Source organism: Pollachius pollachius (assembly GCF_949987615.1).
Source record: "Pollachius pollachius genome assembly, chromosome: 4".
Lineage (NCBI taxonomy): Eukaryota > Metazoa > Chordata > Actinopteri > Gadiformes > Gadidae > Pollachius > Pollachius pollachius.
This window is the reverse complement of record NC_136937.1, coordinates 2,559,960-2,574,437: the sequence shown is the minus strand read 5'-3', so window position 1 is coordinate 2,574,437 and position 14,478 is coordinate 2,559,960. Positions and strand designations below refer to the sequence as shown.

The window sequence follows — 14,478 nt, the reverse complement described above, 5'->3', positions numbered from 1 at the left end:
ACAGGAGAGAAGTGAGCGAGACCAATTGGTAATTGGGCGTGGCGTTCTGAAGGCCAGTTTTCTCCAGGTGAACCAAGTGTGCTCAATGAGGAGATTTGTGCTTTAGAGTTTTGCAATAATGCGATTTAGAATTTCTACATGCGTGAAAACAATGGAATAGTGCTCAGAGTTTAGCAGTCTGGAGTCTTGTGGTTGATACATGGGCTTCAAGTTTTCAGAATTGTGTGCATAGTTCCATTTATTGTGTGTTTACAATCGAGAAAAACTGTAAAACCTGGGACAACAGGAGAGCAGTGATCAGCCCCCCTCACCCCCCCTCTGCCCTCCCCCCGGACCTCACCCCCCCTCACCTTCAACCCCCCTCACCCCCCCTCTGCCCCATCACGCACCCTTCATGTGTGTGTGTGTGTGTGTGTGTGTGTGTGTGTGTGTGTGTGTGTGTGTGTGTGTGTGTGTGTGTGTGTGTGTCTACAACCGACACAGAGACGCTGAGGACCCCCACCCTAACCCGACCCCAGGGAGGAGGTCCTCCTGGGTGAAGGAGGACCAGAAGGTGTGGAGGTGTGTCAGTGTGTCTGAGGACCCTCCTCCACCTGGGGACACTCTGTAGAAGGACAAAGAGCCAGCAGGCCGGTCCAGATACACTGCTACTCTGGTGGAGCCAGCGGGGGGGAGAGGGAGGTCTGTTCCTCTACCGTTGTACCGGGCAGAGTAACAATCATCAGAACAATAAAGACTCCAGGACTTGTTGTTCCATCCAAGCCTGCTGTCACGACCCGCTCCTCTCCTTGTGATTCCTCTGTATGTCACTCCTATACCAACAGCTCCTTTCCTCTCTATCTCCCAGTAACAGCGGCCAGTCAGAGCCTCTCTACCCAACACCTGTTCCCAGCAGTCAAATCTCTCTGGGTGATCCGGATACGACTGGTACTCTCCAACCCACGTCACCTTCCTGTTGTCCTCAGACAGAGAGAGTCGTCTGTGGGCCGTGTTGGGGTCCAGGGTGAGTTCACAGGCATCTGAGGGAGAACCAGACATGATGAGCTGCTGACCACAGAGACACTGGGGAGTGTTCAGATGTGTGTGTCTTATCATCTAATGAGGAGGACCAGCCTCAGCCTCCTGTAGTGAGAGCCAGCGTCTCCCCGCTAAGTCTGAGGAGCGGGGCGCCACGCAACGCTTCAGCGGCCCGCCTCCTCCGACCCTCTCCCCTGAAATCATCGGTGAGAGCTAATCCTAACCCTAACCCCCAACCTATGGGTCGGGACCCGGTACCGGGTCAGGGCTCACCTGGTACCGGGTCAGGACTCACGAGGTACCGGGTCAGGACTCACGTGGTACCGGGTCGCCGAGAAACAATTAATAATATATATTATTACTTTTTAATTAATTACAATTAGAAGGGCCATTGACATTGGCCGCCTGGTAACCAATCGTATGTCACAACCCATCTCCACGTCCCCACGCACATATGAAATAAAAACGTGTGAAACTCTTCAAATGAAGGAACACAGATGGGCGGTATCGGACAAAGGCCACGCCCATACCCGGACAAAGACCACGCCCATACCCGGACAAAGGACACGCCCATACTGGGACAAAGGGCACGCCCATACCCGGACAAAGGACACGCCCATACTGGGACAAAAGACATGCCCATATCGGGACAAAGGACACGCCCATACTGGGACAAAAAGACACGCCCATACTGGGACAAAGGACACGCCCGTACCGGGACATTTGTTTGGGGCCCCCAGCAGAACAGTCTTGTAGCAGAGTGAGATACTTACATCCAACCACTAGTGGCAGCAAATGAACACGTTAGTCTTGTTGCAGTGTGGGATACTTACATCCCACCACTAGGGGCAGTAGTGCCATCGCTGTGTGCAGTAGCTCACCGCTAGCTAACCTGAGCTAGCCAGTGGATGTACGGTCGCTATGTGGGAGAGCCACGGTTACGAGTTGTCAATAAATAAGTAAAGAGTAAATATTTGGCCTGTTAAGCCCTTTGAGACTGTAATGGTGATTAAGGGCTATACAAATTGAATTGAATTGAATTGAATTGAGTATAGTCTGTGTCCGTCTAATTATTGTTAGTATACCCAAAATACTACAGTCTGAGCCAAGACGTTAGCTTCATGATCATTATCATTACTATGTCTGATCATAATCACAACATTACCAACTATCCAATACATAATATAACAATGTATTACCTGCTGGGTTTTATACAAGCAGGTTTAAATGTGACTGTCGACAGTATTAATATACGTAAGATACATTTTGTCAGCCATCATCTTCATTCCCAGTAGGATCTGATCTCACTTCCTGCTGTGTGGATGGACTTTCCATCTCAATAGTGAGTGGGTGTTGTGATGAATCAAACAGATACTTACATCTCTGTGGAACTGGTTTCAGCCTCCACACTCCACCGTGCTCCACACTGGGGGGGAATCAAAGTGAGAGCAGCATGTTGAAACATTCACCTTCATCATCTGTTGTCTCATCTCGTTCTACACCACATGAGTTACAGCTGCTTTTTCAAACCACTTCATCTAGCAGCGGCATGAATCCTTGTAGGAGACTTTGTCCCTGAGTGGTGAGCTGTCCTCTCCATACCTGAGAGTGTCCAGTCTCCAGCGTGGATCCTTCAGTAGAGCAGAGAGCACCGCAGCTCCTGAGTCTCCTGGGTGATTGTAGCTCAGGTCCAGCTCTCTCAGATGGGAGGGGTTGGAGCTCAGAGCTGAGATCAGAGATAAACAGCCTTCCTGTGTGACCAGGCAGCCAGACAAGCTACACACACACACACACACACACACACACACACACACACACGTGTGTCAAATCCTGTGTTTTTCCAGTCTGCCAACCAGCTTGTGAATGTCCTACTCCAAACTCAAGTGGCGTTGCCTTGGTGACGGTCCTTTTATGAAGCACTTCCTGGTCCAGTGAAAGGACACCGGCGGCGAGGTGTGTGTGGATGTGTGGAGCTGTGATGTGAAAGCTTGTGAAAGCTCTCAGCCATAATACGTTAGGTTTTCTAAACCACACCACATTTGGATTGGGACCATTTGCCACAGCGCCACCCGTGGAAGAAGGCCTTCCCGGAAACAAGCGGGTATTCAACGGCCACATAATATATCAGTATTGTAGCGCCCCAAGCCCTAGTCTCTATCCCGCTGTGGAGCGAGGTCGACTCAACGACAGGACTTTTGGCTTCTTTAGATTTCACCTGATTAAAGTATCAACTTTACCTAGAACTTGGTTAGATTGTACTACCATCTAGATTAAAGATCAATCAGGGAAACCACTAACATGATCAAAAGTATTATTATCAGAGGTGCAAACTGGTGATGGCCCAAAAAGGTGACGACATTTTAATGTCAGAAAACAAATGAAAGATCACTGGACGGGCCCAGGCCTTCCTGTGATTCATGCTCCATTCTAACGGTTTAAGTTACTCATTAAAGCGGTCAGTGATGTTCAGATCTACTGTATGAAGCAGTGCTCACAACAACAACTTAATCTATTAGAAATAAATGTATTCATGTGAAACCTAAAATATATTAAGATAAGTAACATACAATACCTTACAGTAATATTTCTCACCCTATAGTCTGTGGGCCAGTACTGATGCAAAGTAGATCCTGGTCAGCAGAAGTTAAGTGACAATGTGCCAACATTACTGGCCCATTTATGGGTTCACTAAACATGCAAGAGTAGTCTTAATGTCACTGTTTATAACACAGGGCGCTTTAAGACATTAAGAGTATCCCTACTTCTCCAGGCACCACTACACCACTGCAATGTTATTCTGTATCCTATTAGTATAATAGCAATATTAGTATATTTTGAGTTCATGTTCATATTTGTAATTGAAAAGTTGCAGGCATATGGAAGTATTAGAATATCCACCTAAACAACAAGGTGATACTTCTCCAATGATACCAAAGTCATGGATGTGGTCATCACAGGTACTGAGTTATAAACTGAGTTATATAACGGTCCTCTGATGTGGAACTAGTGGTTTGACCTTTGAGTAAAACTGACCTGAGCATTTCCAGTTTACAGTGTGGACTCCCCAGTCCAGCAGAGAGCAGCTTCACTCCTGAATCCTGCAGATCATTGAAGCTCAGGTCCAGCTCTCTCAGACTAGAGGAGTTGGAGCTGAGAACTGAGGCCAGAGCTTCACAGCATCTCTCTGACAGCTGACAGCCAGTCATCCTTCACACACAATAAACACAACATGTTAGGAACTGGGTTTAATGTTTTATTCAAAGTTTGTTATGAGACATGTTTTATTAGTTTAACTAAATGTCAGTACAGTAGATCTTCAAAATTTGACTTACTAGGAGGTCAGATGAATAAATATTCAACGAAACCCCTGAAAATGTCCCTAAAAAGAGCCAGTTTTAAGATGAAAATGTTATTGAACTTTACTTAACAACTCTAAAGTCCACCTTACTGTCTAACTACATGATTATGAGAAGAAAAGGAATGTAATAAAAAATACACCTTATACCCAGTGTTGTGCCTGAACGAGTTCATATTTTGGGCGAACGTGAACTGAACGTACTGTATTACTGCCTGATGTACGTTACTGTGAACTCGTTCATTCTGGTGTCTGTGAACGGCACGCTCACTCGGTTTAACTTCGTTCAATAGGGGGGTTATTTGTTTATCAACACGGCGGATGCGCGCGCAGATCGCCATGTTGTTTGACCGGTTGCCATGGTAATCTCCGTGTGGTTAATTTGCAGTTGCGGTGTTGCCAGCTTACTGTTACATTAAACTGTAATCAGAAAACGCGGTTATATGCTATAGACCCTATAGTATCTGTCGTATAAAGGCTGGGACGAATTTCAAATTATAAATATGTACACTTTATTTTGAAAGTATAGACCGGCGCGATTCCCATTGAAACGAATGGCGCAGTGATTATTCTTCAAAACGAGAGCTGTTAAATTGTGGAAAATGAATTAAACTGTAATCAGACAACGCGGTTATATGCTATAGACCCTAGAGTATCTGTGGTATAAAGGCTGAGACGGAATAGCTCAGCAGACTAGAATACCTCCTAGAAACATTGCTTGTTGGCCGGAAACGGAAAGGGGGGCTGTTCACGTTTGGTTGTAGTCTTTTCGCTCGGTTCTCCGTCTTATTAGTAGGGCTAGAACCGAGCGAAAAGACTACAACCAAACGTGAACACCCCCCCCCCTCTTTCTGTTTCCGGCCAACGAGCAAAGAGTCTTACAACAGAAATCAATGGGATTTACAAAATGCGCTAAATGTGATAAGATGAGTGACAGTGGTGCTGCGATGAACGCAGACAGCCAAGGTTTAGTTCAGTGTTAAAGCGTGGCTGTATTGCGGCGCTGGTGTGATCGCTCTATTGGGAAACACGACCCACTTAAGTTCCCATGAAGACACTCTGCTTTGATCAGAAAACTAAAATAGTGGTTTGAACTTTGTGCAAAGTTATATTGAAATGTCACAGCAGCACTAGCACTATTCAAGAGCCTGTGAAGAAATGCACAATTCTGGATGACCCAGAGAAGAAGATAAATCCTACTTGGAGTATATTATCCAATCAGCAGCCGGTTATTATTAGTAGCTATTTGATTGAGGAGGAGGAGGATGAAGAGTTGGTTGGTGAGAAAAGAGATGTCGGTGCGCAGGCGGTAAAAACAGAAAAAGACCCCCTATGCAATCTAAGTATAAACAGCTTATTTAAAGTGAGTGAATCTGTTCACATGAATGGACATAGATGGAAAATACGTGACCAAGGACATTTTCACGTCTAATAAAGGGGTGCAACCACATTTCTTAGGGTGCCACCAAATTAAAAAGTTAGTGGCAACAGTAGAAAATGTGTCTTGAGCCCTGAGAGGACATATTCTACTTATTTATTCAGACCTGTTCACTTTCTGGAGGTAAATCTGTTCAACGTCCTCTGATGTGGAACTTGTGGTGTAACTGTTTGACCATTGAGTAAAACTGACCTGAGCGTTTCCAGTGTACAGTGTGAACTCCCCAGTCCAGCAGAGAGCAGCTTCACTCCTGAATCCTGCAGATCATTGAAGCTCAGGTCCAGCTCTCTCAGACTAGAGGAGTTGGAGCTGAGAACTGAGGCCAGAGCTTCACAGCATCTCTCTGACAGATGACAGCCATTCAGCCTTCACACACAATAAACAGAACATGTTAGGAACTGTGATTAAAGTAACTTGAGGCGTTTACTATGAAAATAATGAAGGACTTGTTTCGAAATCTTTAATTAGAGATGTTTTATTAATTCAACCAATATATACTAGTCAATACAATATTGGAGTTTTTTGTAGTGTTTGAGACCCAAGAGGGAGGGGGGGGGGCTTAAGCTCCCCCTAAAAAGCCTGAGCCCCCTCTAAGTCCCCCCTCTCAAAACTCCCAGTCAAATATTAATGTTAAAAATACTTTTTTAATAATAATGTGGCGAGGAGCACGGGAACGACCAGACGGGAGCCCAATTTATAAGAGTTTGCAACTCTCGTGTCCCATACTCCGCACGACCCTGAGAAAGACTTTATGCAAACACACCACACACACCTGAAACACACATCCTATCGCCCACAACCTCGTTGCCGCCGACCCTCCCAGGATTCGTTGCAGCACTTGGCGACCACGGCCGTGATCGGCACAATAATATAATAATAATAATAATATATATATATATATATTATTATATGAAGACATCGGACTGACTTATATGTAACAAAACTGAACTATGAAATCATATTTTTCATTTGCGTCAGTGATGATGACTGTTGCAGCTGGTTGTTTGAGTCGATTGGTTGATTCGTATCATATTGTAGAGTGTAGTATTATTTTTGCGTCAAAATGTATTAGCCCCTGCTATAAACAATCTAGCCCCACGTAGCTCCCGCAATCATAATTCTTTGGCACCGCTACTGGTTACAACTAATAAGTAAATGTTTAAATATCATTAAGCTGGGCAATCTCTACAGAGAATAAAGTACTCTCCTCCTTCATCTCTTCCCTTTCTCTCCTTTTTCCCGCTCAATCGTGAACTCTCACCCTTCCCCCTGATGACCCTGAAGTTTCTTTATAAACCCATCCTATTGGTTAAACCCAAATCATCCATGTAACCAAACGTACTGAACAAGGTTAAAATGTTTTAAAATAATTGGTTATCTTTTTTTAATAATAAACATACATTTATGGATCTATCCGTATCAATAATCACTTATTTATACATATAGCTACATATTTTAACTCTTCTTTCGTTATTTTATTATTTCATAATAAATAGAGCTTTTCAGTTTCACTTTCAACCTGGTTACACAATATAACGTTGTTTATATTGAGATACATGTTATAAGTTAACCTCGAAAGTTGTTTTCTGTTATCATAACTTTTATATTCTACTATCCAGGTATATTGTGTTGTGTGTATTGTGATACATGTTATTAATGAACCTACAGAGATGTTTTGGAGGCTTTGACCACTGGCAGCAGCCCCAGAAGACCCTCCTCTGAAGCAGAGTATTTCCTCAGGTCAAACAACTTCAGCTCCTCTTCTGATGACAGTAAGATGAAGACCAGAGCTGACCACTGAGCAGGAGAGACATGTGTTTTGAACAGACTCCCTGATGTCAGTGACCGTTGGATCTGCTCCACTACAGAACGGTCGTTGAGCTCATTCAGACAGTGGAACAGATTGATGATTCTCTCTGGAGAGAAATCTCCATCTATCTTCTCCTTAATGTAAGACACTGTTTTCTCATTGTTCTTTGAGAACCGCTGTATCTGCTGATGCTTTTCTTCTATCAGCAGACCTCGTAGGAGCTTCTGATTGGTCTTCAGAGAGAGGCCCAGGAGGAAGCGGAGGAACAAGTCCAGGTGTCCATTCTCACTCTCTAAGGCCTTGTCCACAGCACTCTGGTAGAGGAGGAGTTCATCTTTACCAGAGGTTGGTTGTTCTTCTGAGAGCAGATTGACCCCAGTGTCGATGAAGGACTGAAAGACATAAAGGGCAGCCAGAAACTGCTGGATGCTCAGATGGACAAAGCAGAACACCTTGTCCTGGTACAGCTCACACTCCTCTTTAAAGATCTGGGTGAACACTCCTGAGTACACTGAGGCTGCTCTGATATCGATGCCACACTCTACCTGGTCTGCCTCGTAGAAGATCCGGTGGCCTTTCTCCAGCTGGTTAAAAGCCAATTTTCCCAGAGATGCAATGATCTCCCTGCTCTCTGAACTCCAGTGTGGATCTGTTTCAGCTCTCCCATGATACTTCATGTCCCCCTGTATGGACTGGACCCTCAGGAAGTGGCTGTACATCTGAGTCACTGTCTTGGGCATCTTTTCTCCTATCTGGGATGTTTTGAAGAGGTCCTCCAGAACTGTAGCAGTGATCCAACAGATGACTGGGATGTGACACATGATGTAGAGGCTTCGTGATTTTTTGACTTGGGAGATGATTGTTCTGGCCAGCGTCTCCTCTCTGAATCTCTTCCTGAAGTACTCCTCCTTCTGTTGGTCGGTGAACCCTCTCACCTCTGTCACCATGTCAACACACTCATCAGGGATCTGATTGGCTGCTGCAGGGCATGTGGTTATCCAGATGCGAGCGGAGGGAAGCAGGACGCCCCTGATGAGGTTTGTCAGCAGCACTTCCACCGAGGTGGACTCTGTGACATCAGTACAGATCGGGATTTTCTGGAAGTCCAGAGGAAGTCGACACTCATCCAGACCATCCAAGATGAAGACAACTTGGAACTGGTCGTATCTGGAGATTCCTGCTTCTTTGGTCTCAATAAAGAAGTGATGAAGAAGTTCCACCAAGCTAAATTCTTTCCCTTTTAGTAAATTCAGCTCTCTGAAAGTGAGGAGAAATGTGAAGTGTATGTCCTGGTTGGTTTTGCCCTCAGCCCAGTCCAGAGTGAATTTGTGTGTTAAGACGGTTTTACCAATGCCGGCCACTCCAGTTGTCATCATTGTCCTGATTGGTTGATCTCGTCCAGGTAAGGGTTTAAAGATGTCCTCACATCTGATTGGTGTTTCCTCCATGGCTGGTCTCCTGGAAGCTGTTTCAATCAGTCTGACCTCATGTTCCTTGGTGGCTTCTCCACTGCCTCTCTTTGTGATGAAGATCTCTGTGTAGAAGTTATTCAGAGGTGTTGAATGTCCTGCTTTAGCGATTCCCTCAAACACACCCCTGAACTTCTTCTTCAAATGAGACTTGATTTTATGTTGGCACTCGACAGCATCAGATCCTAAAAGAGAAACAGCAGAAGACGTCAGTTAGTGGAAAGTGACATCAGTGGAAATAGGTCAATATTTCCTTTTAATTATCAACCTCATGATATTTACTGGCTTCATTACTTGTGGTCGGAGAAGCTGTTCGTAGCAAGGACTGCATGTTCAGGACTATTTTGTCATTTCCAGAAATATGATTGGTCAAATGATATTAATAAGGATAATGAATTAGTGTAAAGTGACTCGCTATGCTGATATAACAAGACAGTGTTTAAAATACTTTAACCTGATAAACCAACAATAACCCTACATATCTGGATCAAACCATTTAACCTGACACCCCCACAATAACCCTACATATCTGGATCAAACCATTTAACCTGGTACCCCACCTAAACCTACATGTCTGGATCAAACCATTTAACCTGATACCCCACCTAAACCTACATATCTGGATCAAACCATTTAACCCCAAAGAGGAAAGATATCTCTGCACCAAAGTTAGAAATGTCTTACATTATGTCATTTAGTCTGAACAGAACAAATAATAATCTCCTACTGCTCTTCAAAATGTGTGCTTCTTCTCTGTTTTCAAGATTTCCACCAATCCCTCTATGGCGCGCCTCCTCTGCTCCTCGTTCTTACCATCCACCTCCTCCTCCACCTCCTCCCACTTAATCTCTGAGCATTGTGGGTAATGTAGGAAGAGATCCGTCCAGAGCGTCTTCAGCTCCTTGTCTAGGAAGGCGTCTTTATTCTCCTCAACCCTCTGTAGCAGAACAAACATCAAGGAGAACTTTACTGTCCTGGATTCATGTCCCGCTGGGAGCACCTCAAGAGATGCTTTCTAATGTTCATGTAGAGCTGAAGTCAAACGACTTGGTGGACATTTACACACCTTGATCAGCTCTGTTTGATGCTGCTGTACAGACTGAGCACTGGTAACCTTTGACCTCACCTGGTGTCTGTGGAAAACACACACACACACACACACACACACACACACACACACACACACACACACACACACACACACACACACACACACACACACACATCCTACCGCTCGATAAGGCTTGTTTGTGGTCTGTTTTGTTGGTCGACATTAATCACATTATCAAGATCGTTTTCTGAAGCAATATGCATCTTTTTGCATTAACGGTGGCAATTACGACGGATGTGCGGGCTGAATTTAGGGTAGTTTGGTGGAACTCTCACTGCTCCCATCTCAGCATGGACGGCATGATGTGCACGCACGCACGCACGCACGCACGCACGCACGCACGCACGCACGCACACACACACACACACACTCACACACACACACACACACACACACACACACACACACACACACACACACACACACACACACATAATCTATTATGTTCCCCCTGACTTGTTAACATCAGTATTGAAAGTCTGATAACAACCAACTGGTCTGTTTTCATTGTCTGTTTGAAACTCCTACCTCTCCTCTCTAGAGGGGCATCCATCTTTAAACCTAACAGGTTGTTCCATAGACTCGTCACTCTCAAAGGAGTCACAGCTGGATCCAGGGGAGTCTGCTTTCTGCTGCTGCTCCGGGCTTCAACACACATACAAACAAACACACACACACACACACACACACACACACACACACACACACACACACACACACACACACACACACACATACACACTTTAACTTCTTTATTTATGTCCGCAATTCATAATAAATGTACATAAGAAAATAAATGTTACAGATACAAAACATTGCTCAGGCATTATCTCTCAATGTGGGTCTGATGACAGTTCAAACAGCATATTATGGATACACACAACATCTCCTCAAAATGTGGCGGCTTCCAATAATGGAGGATATTGAGCAGTATTTGACAAGTTGTTTTGCCCTTGCTTTGGTAAAGCCAACCATCCTGAATCCCCTGATGACAGGCCTATGCACATGGCCCAGGCTGCCGAAGATAAGGACCAGAAATTGACATTTGTAGCCAAGGCCAGATATTTGTTGTACAAGAGGGTTATAGTTTGCCAGCTTTGTTAAGTAAGCCTCCTCTAGACTTGAATCAAAACAGCATCCTACTTCCAGAATGAACATATTTCTATTGTTCTCATCAATGATCGTAATATCGGGCCTGGTGGCATTTAAATCAGTGAACACAGACGTTTCTGCAAAGCACCTGGAAAACATTTGTTGTCTAACAACACAATTTATATGCATTGACACTGTTGGAGAAAATAAGGATGGTAAACTCTCTGATATAATGTACACAATTCTATCATGCCTGGATACATAAAGGCCTTTGTAAAAATGGCAGCCGTTTAATATGTGTGACATGGATTCGATTACTTGCTCTTGTCCATGATGTATACATAATGATGAGCGAAGGTACCAGATTGACAGGTATAACTTTGTTGGGAATATCTGAAGCCTCGTTTTGACTGTGAATATTTGTATGTCTTCATCAATAGAAGAATTGTGAAAATGGTTTGTGATATGGAGTGGTCCGAACAAGGGATACAGGTCAGCTTTCCTTGGAGTTTGAGTCTCTCCAATGTCTCTGACGCTGCCGATGTTTGATTGACAGCAGTGTATCCTACCGCTCGATAAGGCTTGTTTGTGGTCTGTTTTGATGGTCGACAGTAAACACATTATCAAGATCGTTTTCTGAAGCAATATGCATTTGTTTGCATTAACGGCGGCAATTACGACGGATGTGCGGGCTGAATTTAGGGTAGTTTGGTGGAACTCTCACTGCTCCCATCTCAGCATGGACGATGTTTGACGCGCATGCACACGTCTAGCACACAAACACTTACGCATGAACGCACGCACGCACGCACGCACGCACGCACACACACACACACACACACACATACAAATAATCTATTATATTTCCCCTGAATTGTAAACATCAGTATCGATAGAGTCTGATAACAACCAACTGGTCTGATTTCATCATCTCTTTGAAACTCCTACCTCTCCTCTCTAGAGGGGCGTCCATCTTTAATCCTAACAGGTTGTTCCATAGACTCGTCACTCTCAAAGGAGTCACAGCTGGGTCCAGGGGAGTCTGCTCTCTGCTGCTGGACCCTTCTAGAAAAACAAGAACCAGGATTTATGGACGTTGGATAGAAAACAATTTATATGCATTGACACTGTTGGAGAAAATAAGGATGGTAAACTCTCTGATATAATGTACACAATCCTATCATGTCTGGATACATAAAGACCTTTGTAAAAATGGCAGCCGTTTAATATGTGTGACATGGATTCGATTACTTGCTCTTGTCCATGATGTATACATAATGATGAGCCAGGGTACCAGATTGACAGGTATAACTTTGTCTGAAATATCTGAAGCCTCGCTTTGACGGTGAATATTTGTATGTATTCGTCAATAGAAGAATTGTGAAAAATGGTTTGTGATATGGAGTGGTCCGCACAAGGGATACAGGCTAGCTTTCCTTGGAGTTTGAGTCCCCTCCAATGTCTCGGACGCTGCCGATGTTTTATTGACAGCAGTGTATCCTATCCTTGATTGTGGCTTGTTTGTGCTCTGTTTTGATGGTCAACAGTAAACACATTATCAAGATCGTTTTCTGAAGCAATATGCATTTGTTTGCATTAACGGCGGCAATTACGACGGGTGTGTGATCTTTAGGGTCATTTGGTGGAATTGTCAATGCTCCCATCTCACCAAGGACGCCATGATGGACACGCACGCACGCACGCACGCACGCACGCACTCACGCACGCACGCACGCATGCACACACACACACACACACACAAATAATCTATTATATTTCCCCTGACTTGTAAACATCAGTATCGATAGAGTCTGATAACAACCAACTGGTCTGTTTTCATTGTCTGTTTGAAACTCCTACCTCTCCTCTCTAGAGGGGCATCCATCTTTAAACCTAGCAGGTTGTTCCATAGACTCGTCCCTCTCAAAGGAGTCACAGCTGGAACCAGGGGAGTCTGATCTCTGCTGCTGCTCTGGGCTTCAACACACATACATACAACACACACACACACACACACACACACACACACACACACACACACACACACACACACACACACACACACACACACACACACACATACACACACACACACACACACACACACACACACACAAATAATCTATTATATTTACCCTGAATTGTAAACATCAGTATCGATAGAGTCTGATAACAACCAACTGGTCTGTTTTCATCGTCTCTTTGAAACTCCTACCTCTCCTCTCTGGAGGGGCGTCCATATTTAAACCTAACAGGTCGTTCCATAGACTCGTCACTCTCAAAGGAGTCACAGCTGGATCCAGGGGAGTCTGCTCTCTGCTGCTGGACCCTTCTAGAAAAACAAGAACCAGGATTTATGGACGTTGGATAGAAACTGTTTTATTATGATCTCTGATAAATCCTCACCTCTTCTCATTAGACTGATTTCCATCTTTAAACCTAATAGGTTGTTCCATAGACTGGTCAGAGTAAGGATGGAGTCATGATGTATCACTGCTGAGCTCTGAGAGGGACACCAGTCACAGACAGTGAGATCCTCTTCTTACCTCTTAGCTTTGCTCCGGCGGCCATGTTCCCCAGACAGAGTGGTCTTAGAGGTAGAACCCCCCTCCTCTCTCTCCTCATCCATAGCAGTCTGGAGACCTGGACACAAACACAACTACTTATTGTTTCTGTGGATTCTGTTTGAGTACCGAAAGAGAAATTACTGCCGTGAAGACTTCCTATCCTCCTCCTGTCTGATATACACTCTATCACTCTCTATGTCTAGATCTACACACCCTATCACTCTCTATATCAAGATCTAAAAACTCTATCACTATCTGTGGCTAGATCTAAAAACTCTAACACTATCTATGTCTAATTCTACACACTATTATGATAGAGTAGTATGTATGTCTGCTGCCTTTCTGTCTACATGCTGCATGCTGTCTGTCTGCGTCTGTCTGTCTGATCCTGTCCGTCTGCCTGTCTGTCTGTGTGCTGTCTGTCTGTCTGTCTGTCTGTCTGTCTGTCTGTCTGTCTGTGTCCTGTCTGCCTGTCTGTCTCTCTGCGTCCTGTCAGTCTGTCTTTTTGTCTGTCTGTCTGTGTGCGTCCTGTCTGCCTGTCTGTCTCTCTGTGTGTCTGCGTGCTGTCTGTTTATATTTTTACATTTACCTTTAAGGCATTTAGAACAAAACTGACAAC

General features: G+C 44.5%; 1 protein-coding gene across 4 annotated transcripts in view; it reads right to left on the bottom strand.

Moving 5' to 3' along the window:
- The window catches only part of LOC307074746 (uncharacterized protein), a 102,405-nt gene that overhangs the window by 40,760 nt on the left and 47,167 nt on the right, over nucleotides 1-14,478 (bottom strand). The window contains exons 7-18 of one of the 4 annotated variants that reach the window (XM_079735025.1): nucleotides 13,508-13,624; nucleotides 13,153-13,269; nucleotides 12,241-12,357; nucleotides 10,729-10,845; nucleotides 10,156-10,222; nucleotides 9,903-10,026; nucleotides 7,477-9,274; nucleotides 6,003-6,176; nucleotides 4,051-4,224; nucleotides 2,620-2,793; nucleotides 2,397-2,443; nucleotides 378-1,019 (exon numbers count right to left, since the gene is read on the bottom strand). In XM_079735025.1, the coding sequence (XP_079591151.1) occupies nucleotides 469-1,019; nucleotides 2,397-2,443; nucleotides 2,620-2,793; nucleotides 4,051-4,224; nucleotides 6,003-6,176; nucleotides 7,477-9,274; nucleotides 9,903-10,026; nucleotides 10,156-10,222; nucleotides 10,729-10,845; nucleotides 12,241-12,357; nucleotides 13,153-13,269; nucleotides 13,508-13,624 (3,577 nt within the window). In that variant the 3' untranslated portion in view covers nucleotides 378-468. Of the gene's footprint in view, nucleotides 1-377; nucleotides 1,020-2,396; nucleotides 2,444-2,619; nucleotides 2,794-4,050; nucleotides 4,225-6,002; nucleotides 6,177-7,476; nucleotides 9,275-9,902; nucleotides 10,027-10,155; nucleotides 10,223-10,728; nucleotides 10,846-12,240; nucleotides 12,358-13,152; nucleotides 13,270-13,507; nucleotides 13,625-14,478 lie in introns of those variants that run through there. The other 3 variants (XM_079735026.1, XM_079735027.1, XM_079735029.1) reach the window with 3 other exon arrangements.